Source organism: Mustela nigripes, chromosome 3 (genome assembly GCF_022355385.1).
Source record: "Mustela nigripes isolate SB6536 chromosome 3, MUSNIG.SB6536, whole genome shotgun sequence".
NCBI lineage: Eukaryota > Metazoa > Chordata > Mammalia > Carnivora > Mustelidae > Mustela > Mustela nigripes.
This window is the reverse complement of record NC_081559.1, coordinates 44,109,108-44,125,149: the sequence shown is the minus strand read 5'-3', so window position 1 is coordinate 44,125,149 and position 16,042 is coordinate 44,109,108. Positions and strand designations below refer to the sequence as shown.

General features: G+C 50.1%; 1 protein-coding gene across 6 annotated transcripts in view; it reads right to left on the bottom strand.

Annotated features, from left to right (window-relative positions):
- The window catches only part of TRAF3IP1 (TRAF3 interacting protein 1), a 68,888-nt gene that overhangs the window by 48,360 nt on the left and 4,486 nt on the right, over positions 1–16,042 (bottom strand). For 4 of the 6 annotated variants that reach the window (XR_009403084.1, XR_009403085.1, XR_009403086.1 and 1 more), the window contains exons 4-9: positions 14,486–14,629; positions 13,951–14,385; positions 12,475–12,546; positions 11,516–11,591; positions 2,674–2,775; positions 532–552 (exon numbers count right to left, since the gene is read on the bottom strand). Coding sequence is in view for 3 of the 6 variants with exons in the window: in XM_059393831.1 (XP_059249814.1) it covers positions 532–552; positions 2,674–2,775; positions 11,516–11,591; positions 12,475–12,546; positions 13,951–14,385; positions 14,486–14,629 (850 nt within the window). In the remaining 3 variants the exon portion in view is untranslated. Of the gene's footprint in view, positions 1–531; positions 553–2,673; positions 2,776–7,459; positions 7,556–11,515; positions 11,592–12,474; positions 12,547–13,950; positions 14,386–14,485; positions 14,630–16,042 lie in introns of all 6 variants that reach the window. The other 2 variants (XM_059393833.1, XM_059393832.1) reach the window with 2 other exon arrangements.

The window sequence follows — 16,042 nt, the reverse complement described above, 5'->3', positions numbered from 1 at the left end:
AAACTGAGGATAGTAAGGTATTTAATCACACACACACACCACACACACACACACACACACACACAACGGGGGTTCTAGATGGACATTCATTTAGATTAGAAACAGTGTTTTTCGCTTCCTTCTTGATATTTTTCTGCATTTAAAAAACTCTACTTTGGTTATGTGCCAAATGGTTTTTATAATCTGAGTAAAACTTTCTTCATTTTAATAAAAAAATTAAATCAGTAAGTAACAACCCCTAACTACTAAAGCACTTAAATTTACTCCTGCATTTTAAGTAAAAGGGCTTTGTATTTTAGAAAATAGGATAAATCAGACTTTGAATTTAGAAATACACGTTTTATTCTCGGAAGTGAAATACATTCTTCTGGAACAAAGGATACATAAATTAAATCTTAAAGTAACATAGTTATGTTTCCTTAATATACTTTCACTAACTCAGTGTGTAAAACAAATCTGAGAATACATGTTAGTATCTACACACACATGCAAAATTTATATCAAATACACCCAGTTCAGGCCGTTCCTTACCTGCATCACTAGGAGAGTCACCTGCAAAAAATAATAATAATAATAATAAGGTACATCAGAAAAGCGACTTCCGTGTTGGTAAAGCTCAGTGCATTAAATAGCAGGACTACGGAAAAACACAAACCAAGTAACAGTGGATACCTGTCAGGGAACACATAGCCAATCCTAGTGTCCCACTGCCAAGACTTTATTTTCGAAAATCGAAAGACAGAGAACAAAGCAAGCTATGAATCCTAAAATGCTATTAATGAAGAGAGCCAACAGGAGTACGAAGAGAGTGGGTCACAGACACAAATGAGAGAGATCTGAGAGGAGGCTGTGTTCTGGGGACAAATGGGACCTACGTGGCCACAAGGACATGAGCGGGAGAGCACTGTGGCGGGGGTGGGGGCGGGGGGTGGACTTAAAGTCCCAAGAGGATACTCTCTGCATGACACACTTGAGACAAAGGACCAAAGCCTCAGACGCACCAGGACGGCACAGGTCCAAGTCTGAGCCAAGGACCCCAGGGAGCTGCCGGGCATCCCCCATTAACTACAAGCCCACCTCCACACAGGGACCTATTCCACGCACAAGGACCAGGTCCAGGGCTCCCGAGGGCACACGGCACTCCTCAGACACCACAGTTTGTCTGCTGAGGTGAACTTCAGATCTTTGTTTACTAGTCCAAGACCGACACAAATGGTGCCCTAAAGAAGGTGACTCTGAGAAGAAAAGCCAGGCCTATGGGGCAAGAGGAAGTGGGAGGCCCTGCAGGACCTCTGGGTGTGGGACACAGGAACCTCCCAGAGGGCACACTGCACAGAGAAGAGGACGGCCCAGCACCCACAGAGCCTCACAAACTGTGGGTTAGGAGGGGCCTGGAAATCACGTTTCCAGACAGCACCACTGTAAGGATGGGGTGACAGCAATGCGGGACTGGAGCTCGACCCAGTTGACAGCACTGCCCGAGGGCCAGAGCAGCTAGTGGCAGAGTCTCTCCTCAATGCCACGCCATCTGGAGTGTGCTTGACAGAGTCCAGCATGTGGCAGCCAGTGTGCGATATGGGGCCCTGGATTCCAGACCCCGGGGCTCTCTTCCAAACTCCCACCATCAATGCTGGGGACAGACTACAAGTTCCCGTGCAACTGCTGGATCTCAGGGCCAACACCCAAAGGGAGAGTGTGTACAGCGGACCCCCCCATCACAGATGGGGTCTCCCACCCTTTGGCAAGGGCTCCTGCCCCCCAGACACTTGGGTCTTCTCTGGACCCTTCACCAGCGCAGCCTCTTTCCAGCAAGGCATGCAGGCCCTCTTTCCCTCGCCCTGGAAACCACACCCCGGGCCACTCACGGGCCATCTCTGGCACAGCCCTTGCCCGAAGTACCCCGGAACCTGCCCATCCCCCCATCCCCCACTCCAGCCCAGGCTGCTAAGGCTCCTAAACTAACATGACGCATATGGGACAAAGCCTCCTGCGGGAGCTTTCCCTGCCTCCATGCCAGGGTGACATCCCTTGAGCCCTGGGCATCCTCCAGGCTGGCTCTGCCCACCAAGGCAAACACACCGACAGGCGCCAGCCCCAGGGTGTCACACACTGGACCACCGGGTGCCAGCACCCCACCACGCCTGCCAGGAGCTCTGGGGCCCAAATGTATCCTTCCCCACAGCGTAACTGCTGGGAATGACGGTGCCAAAAGCAGAATGTCACCTAGGCACAGCTGAAGAAACCCAGAGAACGTTACAGAGAGAAACACGGGGTCAGGACCGTGTTTCCAGCTGCTTCAGAGTCCTCTCTGAACAAAAAATGTGGGGGTGCATGGTTCGGCCCATGGGCCTCCCTGGAACAGACCCCGAAGCTTGTGTCCGGGGCCTCTCACCACTGCCAGGCTTCATATGCAACCTCCACGAGAGCACCGGGGACCTGGGAGGGGCCGGGGCCACCACAGCAGGACCACATGCCCTACCCTGGCTGATGTAAGACCGCACAAGGGGGTCATTTGCCACATCTGGTCCTGCAGGTATGAAGAACCAGGGCCTGGACCCCATGTGGGTCAGAGAGCCGCGGTGACCCCTTCGCAGAGAGGTGCCCCCAGCATGCAAGTGCAGTGGCTCAGTCTCCCTCACTGGGAAAGGGGCAAAGACAGGGCGTCCTTCTTACCTTTCTGCTTCACTGTTGGCTCAGGCTCAACATTCTCCCGCCACATACTCGCTGAGTTATCATCTGAAACACTAGCTGAGTTAGTATTAGCTTCTTTTGTTCCTGACAGAAAACAGTGTAAAACGAGTCAGGACAATGTCCACGGCAGGCTGGTCCTCTAGGCTTCGACAGCAGAGAGCACACCTACTTGTCCACGCCTTCCCACACTGCGAGCTTACACACACCTGACCAAAGAATGTTCCTCCCAGCTGTGGCTGTGGGATTAGGAGAGGAAAGGGGTGCGCGGAATAGGAGAAGGCCCCAGGCCCACTCAGCCCAGGAGGAGGTTGGGATCCCCAAAGCCAAAACAAACTGGTCCCTCTACCCCCATTTCCAGAAACTTCCTAACGCTACCTGTCTCCATCCACCACCTCCTCACTGCAGCCAGGCCCAGATGAGAAGCTGCAGTTAAGTGACAACTATAGCAAAGCAGGAGGGAAAGAAAGATTCCTGTGCCACAGTTCACAGTCCTGGACACACTGAAAGCTCCTAAGCCCCCGTGAACTACTAACTAATGTATCAATGTCTATAAAAATCGAAAAAACATCAAATACCCGAGAAATAATACCTTTTTTTATATTAAAAATAAAGGAGGGGGTAGGGAGGTGCTGCAGGAAAAGATTTTTAATGTGGTAGGACTCAGGGTAGAAAACTAATCCACCACTAAAGGACCCCCACTCTAAAATTAAACCAGGAGAAGACAAAAATAAAATTCAAAAAATGTTCCCTTTCCTAAAATACAATCTTATAATTTCTTAAAAGTATTCAAATAAACAGTTTATATCAGAATCAACCTATCATTATCAAAGACTGAATTTATGTAATAGAACCTCACAGAGTAGATGACATAATTTTCTAAGGGAATTTTTTTCAATCTATAAAAATGACCATTTAAACAGTGATTCAAGTAATTATTTATTAAATCTAAGGTAGCCAAAGAATCAACTTGAAATACTAAACTCTAAAACAAATGTAAAAATAAACATAAGCTTGGCAACTGTATTTTAAAAGAAAACATGCAAAAATTTTAGATTGTTACATTTTATTTGAAAGTGTCAAAAATTTCCTACACCATTCAAAACTACCAGCACAATAACTTAACTTCCAAATGCAACATCTTCTGTCCAAAGCCCAAGGGGACTGATGACACTCTGCACCATTCCTCTCCTCAAAGGTCTAGTGGCACTTTTTTTTTGAGAGGCCTATGATGGTCGTTTTAATATCTTTCCTAATATTCTTAAGTAAGCTTTACTAAAACTCCAATACACACAGAGAAACAGACTATATGTTCTGATAATACCACAATCAATTCTTAATCAGAGGACAGATTAACCAGTCTGCAAAATAACAGCTTTAAAGAAAAGAAATAACACACCCTTAAAAAATAAAAATTATTATGACTTGGCAAAAAAAATCTGTTGTCCGAATCACCAGGAATGAATGAACCCATCCGGGAAGGGTGTGGTCCCGGCGTCCTGATTTCCCAGCTTGAGCAGGCTCCTCGCCTCTTCAGAGCCTCGGTTTCCCCCAGTTTACGGCGCTCCGGTAATGGGAATCTGTGCTTTATAAAGCAGGGAGCACTGTGCCTGGCCAAGTGCCTGCCTGTCAGTCATCATCCCTGAAACTCACCAGGTAGAGCCCCCAACACCGCCCAAGCCGCTTCCCACTCTGCCTGCGTGCTGTGCAGATGCTCACAGCACAGGGCTCCTGGTGACATCCAAGTGTAAATGCAAACAGATACCCAGGCCCTACAACAAGGGGCTCTGCCAGGCCCAGCGACCAGTCTGAGCATCCTGTTACGGGACACAGAAGCACTAGTTTAACCAGACAGAACACAAGATAAAGGCACAGCTGGCCTATGTAGGGTCAGAGCGAAGCCAGATGTTCAACCCAAAGCTAATGAGGCCTTCAGATCAAACAGAAACACGGGGAGAAGCAGGGGGAGAGAACTGTCATAAGTGAAGTGACATCACAAGGAAATGGATGAGTGTCCAGAGGGTGGAGCATTCTACAAGGTTGGCCACCTCATCTCTTCCACAGTCAGCGCGCTAGACTAAAAAAGTAAGACGAGAGCATACGGGGTTTGGGGACTATGGGAATTCAAGTCATTTAAAAAGTAAAAGAATAAAAAACATACAGTGTGTTCATCTTAATGGAACCCTGTTTCTTGTTTTTTGTTTTTTAAAATAACACTTCGGAAACATGAAGATTTCGACACTACCAGGTAACAGTAACCCTGCTACAGGGAACCATGTTGGGGCGTGTCCCAGCACATCTCTCTTGTTTTCCGAGCTGATGCTGAAGTATTTAAAATGTCAGGATGTTTAACAGACTTTGAAATCATTCATAAAAATATATGGCCCTAGACAACACACCTATGATGAGACATGAGAACCGCTGAATCTGTGTGAGGGGTCGGAGGGGGTTCAAAGTTCTTCCTACTCCTCTGCATTTTCATAGTAAAAACCTTTACACAACTGGACAAAATGATCTAAGTGACAGAAGCCAAACAAGTTGAAGACACGCAGACGGCACAGTGTTCCAGGAGAACCTGGACCGTCGAACATCTGTAAACAGAACGAGGCTCATCACGCCGCAAGCATTCCAAGATGGAGCAGGGAAGAAGTGGCTCGTGTTTGAGAAAGAAATGGGTAATTTCCTTGTTGAGCTCTTCAGTGTCCCTGAAAGAGGAAGCAAACAAGTGGTCCTGTGACGGCCCTGCGGCCACTGTCAGACCCAGGGACAGCGGGGGCACGGTGACGCTGTTATGCACCAGCTCAAGGTGAAGGGCAAGCAGGAGGAAAGGCTCCCAGGCCAGCCCAGCAGCACTGCACCTGGAAATCACACACAGTGAGAAACTCCGCAGCTGTGACAATTGCCGACAAACCGTGAATCCCAAAGTCAAATGACCGGCAGCACAGGTGACCTCTGTCACTGGCATGACAGTGACTGACAGTGATAACAGGGAGCCAGGGCCCAGGCAGTGGCAGGAAGAGGGGAGGAGACACCAGGGGTCACAGGACCACCAGGACAGAGTGCAGGACTCCACTCTGACCACCAGATGGCACCAGGCTCCGCCCGAACCTCCACCCAGAACCTCACTCCCTGAACACTGAGCGGTGGGTCAGTAGTGTCTACAAAGTGAGGGTACTTTGGTAGTACTGGGTACTACAGTAGTAGTCAGTACTACTGTAGTCTGAGTGGCCTCTGCACTTTATTCTGGATCCACGTTACCAACCCAGGATGCGATGCCTCACCCTGACGTGGGGCTTGCAGTCACTAAACAGATCCATGAAGCAGATCTGCCAGGCACACATGCGACATGCCAGCCACTTTGTGGACAGACCTCACTGAGTCGCACAGCAGGCGTTTAAAGAGCCATTTACCACGAGGTCACTGTGGCTCAGAGGACGTGCCATGAAGCTAGCTTGAGGCCAAGAGGTGGGCAAACAGGAGGCACAGGATCTTCCCACTGGTCTGGGATGTGGGCACATCTGCCCAAATGGGCAGCACTACCCAAGCCCCCTCCTGCTGCACAGGGACCACCTGGTACTTCCCCTGCTCAGAGCGGACTGAACCAGCCTGCAGCCCAGACAAGGCCCCCCAGTGCAAGCCCAAGGTCAAGTGAGAACTCATCCTCTGCTCCCATTCGGCACCCCCTGTCCCAGTCACCCCACACCAGTCACCACACACCACTGAGGACCTACATAAACCATGAAAAGCTGACCTGCTCAGAATAAGATCAGTGGGGACCACCTCTCAAGAGGCCCACCTTTCCCTGTGCCCCTGCTGAGCCCAGAGAACACAGGACAAAGCAGCTGCCCTGACCAAAAACACAGCTGCTCTCAGGGATCCAACCTCTTAAAGAGAAAGCATGTGCCCAGAAGATGTGCTTCCCATGATCCTAGCTATAGGCACAGAGTTTTTGAAAGTCAAAAAGATACAAGTTCAGCCTAAACAAATTCTTATCTTTTCCTGGAGTCAAGATTTACACTCTATTTTCCCCCATATGTCACTCAAGATTTTTAGTATTTCTTAAGAATTTAGTTTGACATCACAGCAAATTCTGCTCTTCATCAAGGATCAGCCCATCTGAAATCCCCAGTTCACACGTCTCACTGCTGCAGGGTAGGGATGCACGCATACCCCTTGCACCGTCTGCCACAGGGAACAACCTCCCCAACGTGCCCTGGCAAGCACCTTAAAATCCTTATTATGGGGCATTTTCTTAATACAACACAGCAGGGCAGAATGGGAGAGCTGAACGACCATTTCTCTCTCTGACCATCCACATCACCATGCGGAATCCCAACAGCAAGATAAGGAAAGCATCTTTATCTAGATGTGAAAGGAAGTCACACCTAGAAAGGCACGTAAGAGTTAAATAAAACTGAGTTAATCTTTCTCATATAATTTAGGAAATTAAAGCAAGTGGTGTATCAAGTCATTTCTGATCTTCACTAGCCTGTGGTTAGAAGAACAAAAAAATTCTCTTTTTTTTATTGGGGCGCCTGGGTGGCTCAGTTGGTTACACCACTGCTTTCAGCTCAGGTCATGATCCCAGAGTCCTGAGATCGGGTCCTGCATTGGGCTCCCAGCTCCGTGGGGAGTCTGCTTTTCCTTCTGACCTTCTCCCCTCTCATATTCTCTCTCACAGACTCTCTCTCTCTCTCTCAATTATGTTGAGAGATAAATATTTCATATCAAGGTGCTGAGAAATATAAACTAAAGAGTATCTTTTTCTTACCAATTTCTGAAGTCGTAGTTTCCTGATCTGCTTCATGATTTAATCCAGACAATACAGGATCTAACATTTTAGCTGAAATATTATCTTCCTTTCTTCCTGATGTAAAACAGTGACAGATTAAAATACTGCAGAGGTTTTTGCCTGTGGGAGGCTCTGGTCAGGACAAACAGGGCTTTACACCAGGCTCACACTACCTGGTCCCCTCCGGGGTCCCAGGACACGCCCCTGACCACCACTCCTCCCTCCCCGGGCTCTCTACCAGGACCACATGCTGTACTGCCCCTCGCCATGGGTCCTGGCTGGCTCTGGGGCTCATTGTCTTGATCTCCACGCTCCCCTACACTAACTTCACATGGATCTTCATGTGACAGCAGGAAACACCATCATGGGAAAAACCCCCAACTTCTTTTTTACCTTCAGTCACCCCAACTCCCTCCCTGAAGAGTGGGCCTCCAGCTCCACTCTTGTCTGGACACACTGCCGGGCCATGCGGTAGTGGGTGCCTCACATTCCACGTGTGAAAATTCCTGGCACTGCCCCCCAGCCCAGCAAACAGGCTTCCCCCAAAGCCTTCACACTCCAGCAACAGCACTGCCTGGGTGCCCAGACCCCTCCATGGGTCTTCTCGCTGTGCCCTCTCCTCTAAGAAGGGCCACCTAGTCACAGCGACTCTTATCCCTTCCATTGAGCACATCCTCAGCAGCAACGCTCAGGTCCTGGCTGTCAGTCTTACTGGGACACGAACTGCTGTCTGGCCTCTATACTTGCCTCCACACTCTGAAAAGGGGATGTTTCTAACATCTGCCTAGTCATGCCTCAGTCCGCTTACTGTCCTCCGAGGATGTCTACTCACGCTCACTACAAAACTCTCACCCTGCATGGCCCAACGCCTCGGGCCTGCCTATTCCTGCAGACCCTATCACTTTGCCTCCCCACCCAGCCTCACTGCCAGGCCTCCTGCCTTCCAACAGGCAAGGCTGTCCCCAGCTCAGGGCCTCTGCCCTAGCCTAGACACTCACAGGTCCTCCTTCCCCCAGTCAATTCTCTGTCCAGACGTCCCCTCCCCAGGGCCTCTCCGCCTGTGCACCCGCTCCTACATTTGACATCAGAAGACTCATGGCTAACGTGGAAGGGCACACCCTGTGGTCTCCTGATTATCTGTCCAGTCCCTCCACACTGTGCACTCAAAAGGGCAGGTCCTCCATCAGTATCTGCAGAACAAAGAAGGGCAGACCCGGGTACAAAATCCCAGCCTGTGACTGATCCATGCTAGGCTGGTGGCTAGGGTGGCCCCGCGACTCAGCGGGCAAGGCTCAGGGCCCTTCCGCCCCCGCTCCGCTCTAGGCCCAAGCCCCACGTCCAGCAGGGCAGCCCTCCACAGGGCTCCACCTGCTCGGTGGTCAAAGGGAAGCAAGGTGCCAACTCCCCAACAGTCGCAGGCCCTCTGGGGCCTGCATCGTCTTACCAAGCTGCTTCACGGTGTGCTCCTTCTTAGCTTTACTGTAGGAAGAGTTATGTTCTTTTTCAGGGGAAAGACTATTTTCACTGGCTCTAGAGCCCCTTCTTCCTGATACGAAATTGCGTAATGAAAGTACGTATTAAGCTTAATTCATAATGCTGTACAGTATACTCATTCTTAGTATCTTATTCTGCTATAATTGCCACTTAACAACAAATCAAAAGTATTGTACTTTTGAGAAGAATGTTTTTTGGATTCTATAGAGATCCTAGAATAGCTTTAAGATTCTAAATATGTTTAAAAACAGGACACCCCACACTCCAGTAAATGCAAGGCTGATCCCCTCAGGCCACGGGGTGCCTCCCCCTCCTGCCATATGCTGGACAGTCGCCTAAATGTGACCCATTAAAGTCAGGCAGAAGGTCAGGGCGGAGCACAGGCTGTGCTGGGTGCGGCCGCACTGTGAGATCTGTGCCCAGCTCACCAGCAGGGTGAGCCATCAGCTTGTTGGCTCAGGAAGGCTAGTATCAGGAAGGCTGCAAACCTCGGTGATCATCTCTCTTAGTGGCCACAGAAAAGGAGCCCGTGGGCAGCCCGCTCGCCAGCAAACTCAGATGCACATGCCAAGATACTAGAAAAGCAGACAACAGCAACTGTCGGCTTACCAAAAAACACAATTCGACAGAAGAGCTGCGGGCTACGACTGAACACAAGGCGAGTCTGCAGCGCAAGGACCGCAGTCCACAATGCTTCTACACTCCAGCAGTCACCAGAGGAACAGACAAGGAGAAGGAGATGCCACTTTGAAACCAACCAAAAACAAACTGTCATGATCCAGGACGAACAGACACAGCCCCACACGTGCACGGGGAGACGCCCATACTAACTTGGGGTCAGAAATATCCAATCTTCCCCAAATCCGGAAAGCGTAAGTTTAACATGGGTCGGACACAAACCTGATCAGTTTATTAGTTCTGTTTATGGGAGGGGAGATTCTTTGGCTCAATGGTTTTAAAATAATCGAGAAGAATAAACACATAAAATGGCTTCAAATGAATGATTCTGGAACACCTGATGAGTTACTCTGAAAAAATAAACGTCACCTTACAGCATGAATTAAAATAATAACTAACTAAAAAGATTAAGTACAAAAATGCATGACAAAACACAAATCTTCATCTCTCAAATCTCTGGATAAACCACCAACAAAAAGACTGGTCACTTCCAGTGCATAAAAATTAAACACTCAGGCAAGTCAGGAACTAACATAATGAGTAGAAATGAACTTCGGGGTGAGGGGAACACTCATGTAAAAACTGGCAGATGTTCTTAATATACAGTGAGCTTATGCAAATTAAGAATAACACTGCAGGGGCGCCTGGGTGGCTCAGTGGGTTGGGCCACTGCCTTCGGCTCAGGTCATGATCTCAGGGTCATGGGATCGAGTCCTGCATCGGGCTCTCTGCTCGGCGGGGAGCCTGCTTCCCTCTCTCTCTCTCTCTCTGCCTGCCTCTCCATCTACTTGTGATTTCTCTGTCAAATAAATAAATAAAATCTTTAAAAAAAAAAAAAAAAAGAATAACACTGCAATGGCCAGCACAGCAGTGAGGAACCCTGCAAAGGACAGACAAGCCCAAGGAGTCAATAAAAATTACAAACACACATAAAAATGCACAATTTCCCTAGCAATTCAAAGGAGCTAACACTGCTCATATTTCACCTCCCAGACTCAGCAAGCCTTGGAAACCGTGGGAAAGGCATAGGGCGAGGGTTTGGTCAACATACCCCATAGCCGACACGGCCAACGTCCCTGCCCTCTGTGCCAGGCCTCCCTGGGGAACCTGTCTCTGGAGATGGCCCGCAGAGGGAAAAGCTCATGAAAGCATTATGTACTATTCTGAAGGAGAAATTCCAACCATGGTTCTCCTGCCATGCTGCTCTAACAGTTTAGAAAAAGGACCCCATTTCAGATATTACCACTGCTCAGAGTAACCTCACACTTCATCTGAAAACCTGCAACAGCACTGGTCCCCAGCAGCACTTGCCTGCCCTGGATGGACCCTCCTGTCCTGCGTGCTGGTTGGGCTGAACCGGTGTGACCCTCAAGCAAACCCCCAGCCAGGTCTGCTCACTTCAACCTCAGATCTTAGGAGCACGACTCCCAGGAGATGGGGCCTGCTGTTTTGAAATGCAGGAACATCACCTACAAGTGATCCCCGCACCCCAAGTCCTTGCTGGCCACTGAGTCAGGACTGCACTGAGCCACGACTTCAAAGACATGAGTCAACAAAAAAGGGTGACTGATAGCTATTTCTGGAAAGTTATAGTTCGATCGCATCTTTTAGATTGTGACAGATCTCTAGCAAAGAGGTGGTACTCTGCCGCTGGTGTCATGTGCTCACACATGTACACAGGCACGCACGTGGGTGTGTGTGTATGCAGAGAGAGAGAGAAAGGGAGACATATCTTCATCCTTTTCACATAGTCTTTGTTCCCCCCAATGGCAGATCTGCATTCTGACCACACGGTGGTTTTTCTACCAGATACTATGATTAATACCCATATTTTCAGCTCCTTATATGATAAATACTCAGTACCTTCCACTGCATTTTTGGATCGCCGTTTTGATGCTTTTGTTGCCACTGACCTGGACGCTCTAGTGGAAATCTCGGTCTTAAAGAAAGGAGAACAGACAGAATTAGTTGAGGCACAACACAGCAGTGCATCAAGATTTACTATGCAGACGCTGCTCGAGGAAGAACAAAGAGGCAATAGGACACACCAACCACTAACTCCGCACAGCTCAGCAGCCCAGACCTGAGGGTGAACAGAGGACTCTCAGGCCTCCCTTATTCTAAATTCAGAAATCCTTCTTTCTGCAAAGCAGTCCAAAGCCCAGCAACCCGTCAACCACACTGAGTATGGTCTTACCAGGTATGTTTATGAGGACCCCATCTCCCTTGCTATCTGCTAATTATTCGCATGCATTGTGACAGCTCTGGGTGCAAACACACACGTGTTCAAACCGAGCACACAGCAGCCCTAAGGTTTTGCTCAGCCTGCCGTAACTCCCTCCTAACCGGCCTCCCAGCCTCTGTGTCACACCCAGTCCACCTTCCTTGCAGCTGCCTGGACACGTCCCCAGAAATGCAAAGTGCTTTAGGGAAGTTGGCCTGAGTCGAATCTCCAGGGCCTGGAGGCAGGGAGACGATCTGCTCCGGCCACAGGAAATACGCCACCAGACCTCACACAGGCAAAACAGAACTCGAAGGGATCCCTCTGGCAGCCTAGCTGTCCCAGCCTGCCTAGAGACTGGATCCTCACCCAGAGCCTCTCCCAAATGACTCCCGCATCCCTCTGTACCCCACGTCATACCCGTCAAATAAGTATATAAGGGAAGCCCAGAGCCCAGCATAGAAATTAGGGCTCATGCATGAGCCTACACCACATCCCCTGCACCCCAGGGTCCCCACAGACTAGAGGAGACCACAGCATGGTGTCACCACGTCAACACAGCCATGGTTTATGTCTCTGGAAGTTATTCTTCAAAGTTTACCTCTGTTTCAGCTTTGGAGTCTTTCAAAGATCCATCTGGCATCTTTTTGGACACCTCCCCTGAGCTTGAAGACTGTTAAGAAAAAAATTCATCATATTCTTAGAATTCCTCAAATCTGTGACACCTAAAACCACATCAAGGTTCAAGATGTTTCTTGCTGAGCAGCAGTAAGAGCACCCTTCCCTTACGAGCATCCGTCCCCCTCCAGGCCTGAGCTTCCGCAGCTGGTGTGCTGCCTGCTTCCACAGGGGCCGTCGGATCATTCCCAGTAGGGCAGGCAGGGGTCAAGGGGGTTGGGGCAGCACCTCCCAGGAAACTCTGGGACAGCGGGACCCATGGGATGCCCACACCAGGCCAAATCTCTTGGACACGCCCCCATAAAACAGGGGGAAATCTGGAAACAGGGGAAGGAGTGAACAAGAGAAACTGCCAGCCACCAAGAAACACAGCCACAGCTCATTATGGGGCGGGGGGAGGGGGCAACTTTCCAACAGAGGATTCTCGTCAGGCAAAAGCTTCAGACTCTCCATCAGGAAATATTCCCAAAGGGAAGTACAGGGCACCCACAAGCCCCAGCTCAGAGCCACAGTCAAGTCTCTGACCAACACGTCCTGATGAAAGGCCTAGAAGAGACTAGGCCGCAGACCTTGTGCCCGGTGAAGACTGAAAAGCAAGGGATGACCGTCAAGCTCAACGATGGTTCTGAAACTTCCTGCTGGAAGCACCAGGCTCTGCGCAGCCCAGCCTGCTGTCCCCTTAGGGTGAGGGGCACCGCACCACCAGCTGGACACCTGGTCCTTTACCGCAGGAGTCATGAGTGCTGCACAGTCCCCGCCCCTCCCCACGCTTCTGACCCTGAATCTGTCCAGACCTCCACTCCCTCCTTCCTGGCAGCTGGAGACCAAGAGAGTTTCACAACCCTCCAGAGACACTCTGTAACACACTGTCCCCATGAGAACAGCCATGTGCAGGGCCAGCCCCTAACGGAGACCTGAACCACCTATAGTGAACCCAAAAGTAACTTGCACATTTAGAAAACACGGCAACTGAACAAAATTTCTGGCCAACCACAAATTTACCTGAAAATTTAATTAAGCAAAAATTACAGTAATCGGAAGTCTTGTATGTATCTGCTGACACCCACAAGACCTAGAGAGGTGCCCTGAGGCTCCGTACATTCAGCCACATCCAGGAGCACATACACAACCGAGGCAGCTTGGAAGGACGGCTCCTGTAGCTACTGGGTGGGCCCCCCATCTTCAAAAAGCACCCAGATGCACACATGCAGCCAGAGGCTCAGAACCCCTGCAAAACTGGTGTCCGTTTGGGTTTCTACTGGGAATGCCCGAGTGGCATCACTTTACCATAGCGCTGGAGAGAAGCAGAGTCCCCATCGCACTGCGACAAAGATAGGAAACACCTTTGAGAATAATACAAACTCTTCTTAAAGACAGAGGTTTTCAAGCAGGACTTTACCTTTTTCTCAGGTTTGTCATGCTCTCTGCTCTTCTCCCTGTCAGGGTCCCTGGAGTGCTCCCCATCCTTCAGCTTCCGCCTGTCCCTGTCCCTGTCCCTGTCCCGGGCCTTGTCTCGCTCACGCTCTCTCTCCCGGTCTTTCCACCTCTCTTTCTCCTTTCCTCCCTCGTTCCTTCTTTCTCTCTCATGGTCCAGGTCTTTGTCGCGGTCTCTGTTGCCTCGGTCTCTGTCCTGCTTGGTCCGGTTCCTGGCTCGTTCTCTCTCCCCATCTCGGTGCTTGTCTCGTTCAGGATCTTTATGTCTCTCACGGTCGTTCTCCTTCGTCTTCTCCTTCTCTTTGTCCTTCTCTCTTGCTTTGCTTTCTTCCTTCACTTCTTCTTGCTGTTTCCGATCTCTGCTTGTACTCCTCTCATTAATTTCAGAGTTCCTTTTATCCTGAAAAGAAGGTCAAACAACAATAGCACTTTTTTAAAATATCTTTACCTGAACTCTAGAAAGACTCATTATTTTCAAATATGTGCAGCCTGCAACTCACCTCTTTATCTTTATGAACTCTGGGCTCTTCTTCTTGTGCATTCTTATTGTCCAATTCCTGAGATTTTGACATCAGTGAGGACCTTCCCTTCAGATCCCCCTTCTCTCCAGCTAACACTCTCTTCACTGCCTCGTCGCTGGAGAGCTTGTGGTCCGAATGGGAGGAAATGGAACACAAGGTGAAAATGAGATCAGCACAAGAGACCAAAGCAAGTGTCCACATTCGTGGACAGTTCACTAAACACGTTAAACACGTGGACGTGAAAGTCAAAGGATAAGCTACTAGAAGGAAATGCTGTTATCAGTCACCAAGTATACCACTCCGGACATGACCAGCAGAGTCAACTCAAGCTAAGCAAATCCCACTTCAATCCCCCTGAACTGGCTCAAGTGTAGACATGCGTGTCATTGAAGGACAACACGGCTACCGCGCGTGACTCCACAGATGCCACATGGTTCCCGCAGGATCGCAAAGGCCCAGTACTGAAAGGGTCTCCCAGAATGATCTGACTCAAGCTCGACTGAACCCCAAAACCCTCCCATGGCCTCCCTGACTCCACACAGAAGCTTCCAACACCTCCGGGCAGGCATCCCTCTCACTGACATGCTCACTTGCTCCCCAAGGATACACGGAGCGACCATCACACCCGGCACCAGATGTCATGCTGAGGACACACTGGGTTTCGGAGGAGAGGACAGATGCGGCAGCTAAACACCAGTGTGCCTACCCAGCTGCGGAGAGAGGAAAGGCCAGGGCTCCGGGAAACAACCTATCCACAACCAGAGCCAGATGAAGAAACGAAGGGCATGACCAAGGCCAAGGACCTCAACATCCAGGTGCAGGTGTAGGAGCTGAGAGAGGAGGGGAGGGGGTAGCAGCAACTCGAGGACCCTTGTGAGCCAGGTCACAGAGCTGGCTGTGCCCACAGACAGGCAACAGGAAGCTGGCAAAGGATTAAGCAGGGAATGTGGGAGTCAAAAGTGTTTTGAAAAAGAAGTAACAGGAAGGATGCAGGGGTGGGGACTGGGGACGAAGCCAGGGCATGGGCGAAATCAGCTGTGTGCCTCCGAACCTGAGATCTGGATGGAGATCAGGGTAGGACGCACTGGAGGCCTCCTTGATACCACAAGCTCCCATCCCCATCCTCACCCCCACCCCTGCCATGGCAGGCTGAAACCCACCCTCTTGCCTATTTTGGAAACATGGAAGGTTAGCCCCAGCCCACAACCCATCAGGTACACGAAGGGCCGGATTAGCTCTGCCCTCCGACTTAGATCCCACAAAAAAGAAAGGCCCTGGAAATGCCCAGCTGGCATCGCCAAGCCGAGATGCCCTCTGGCGTCCCTAGTAAGCATGGCCTGGGCTGGATCTAAGCAGAGAGGCCAAGTCTCCAACCCACAATGAGGATCTCAGGAAGTAGCGAATCACTCCCTATGTAGTGACACCGGCTTTCTCTGAAGGCAGCGCAGCTCCGCTGTTAGTAGCCAGAAGGAAGAGGATCAGAAAAACAGAGGGCAGAGAGGAGAGAGAAGACAGGAAGGAAGGAATGGAAGGAAA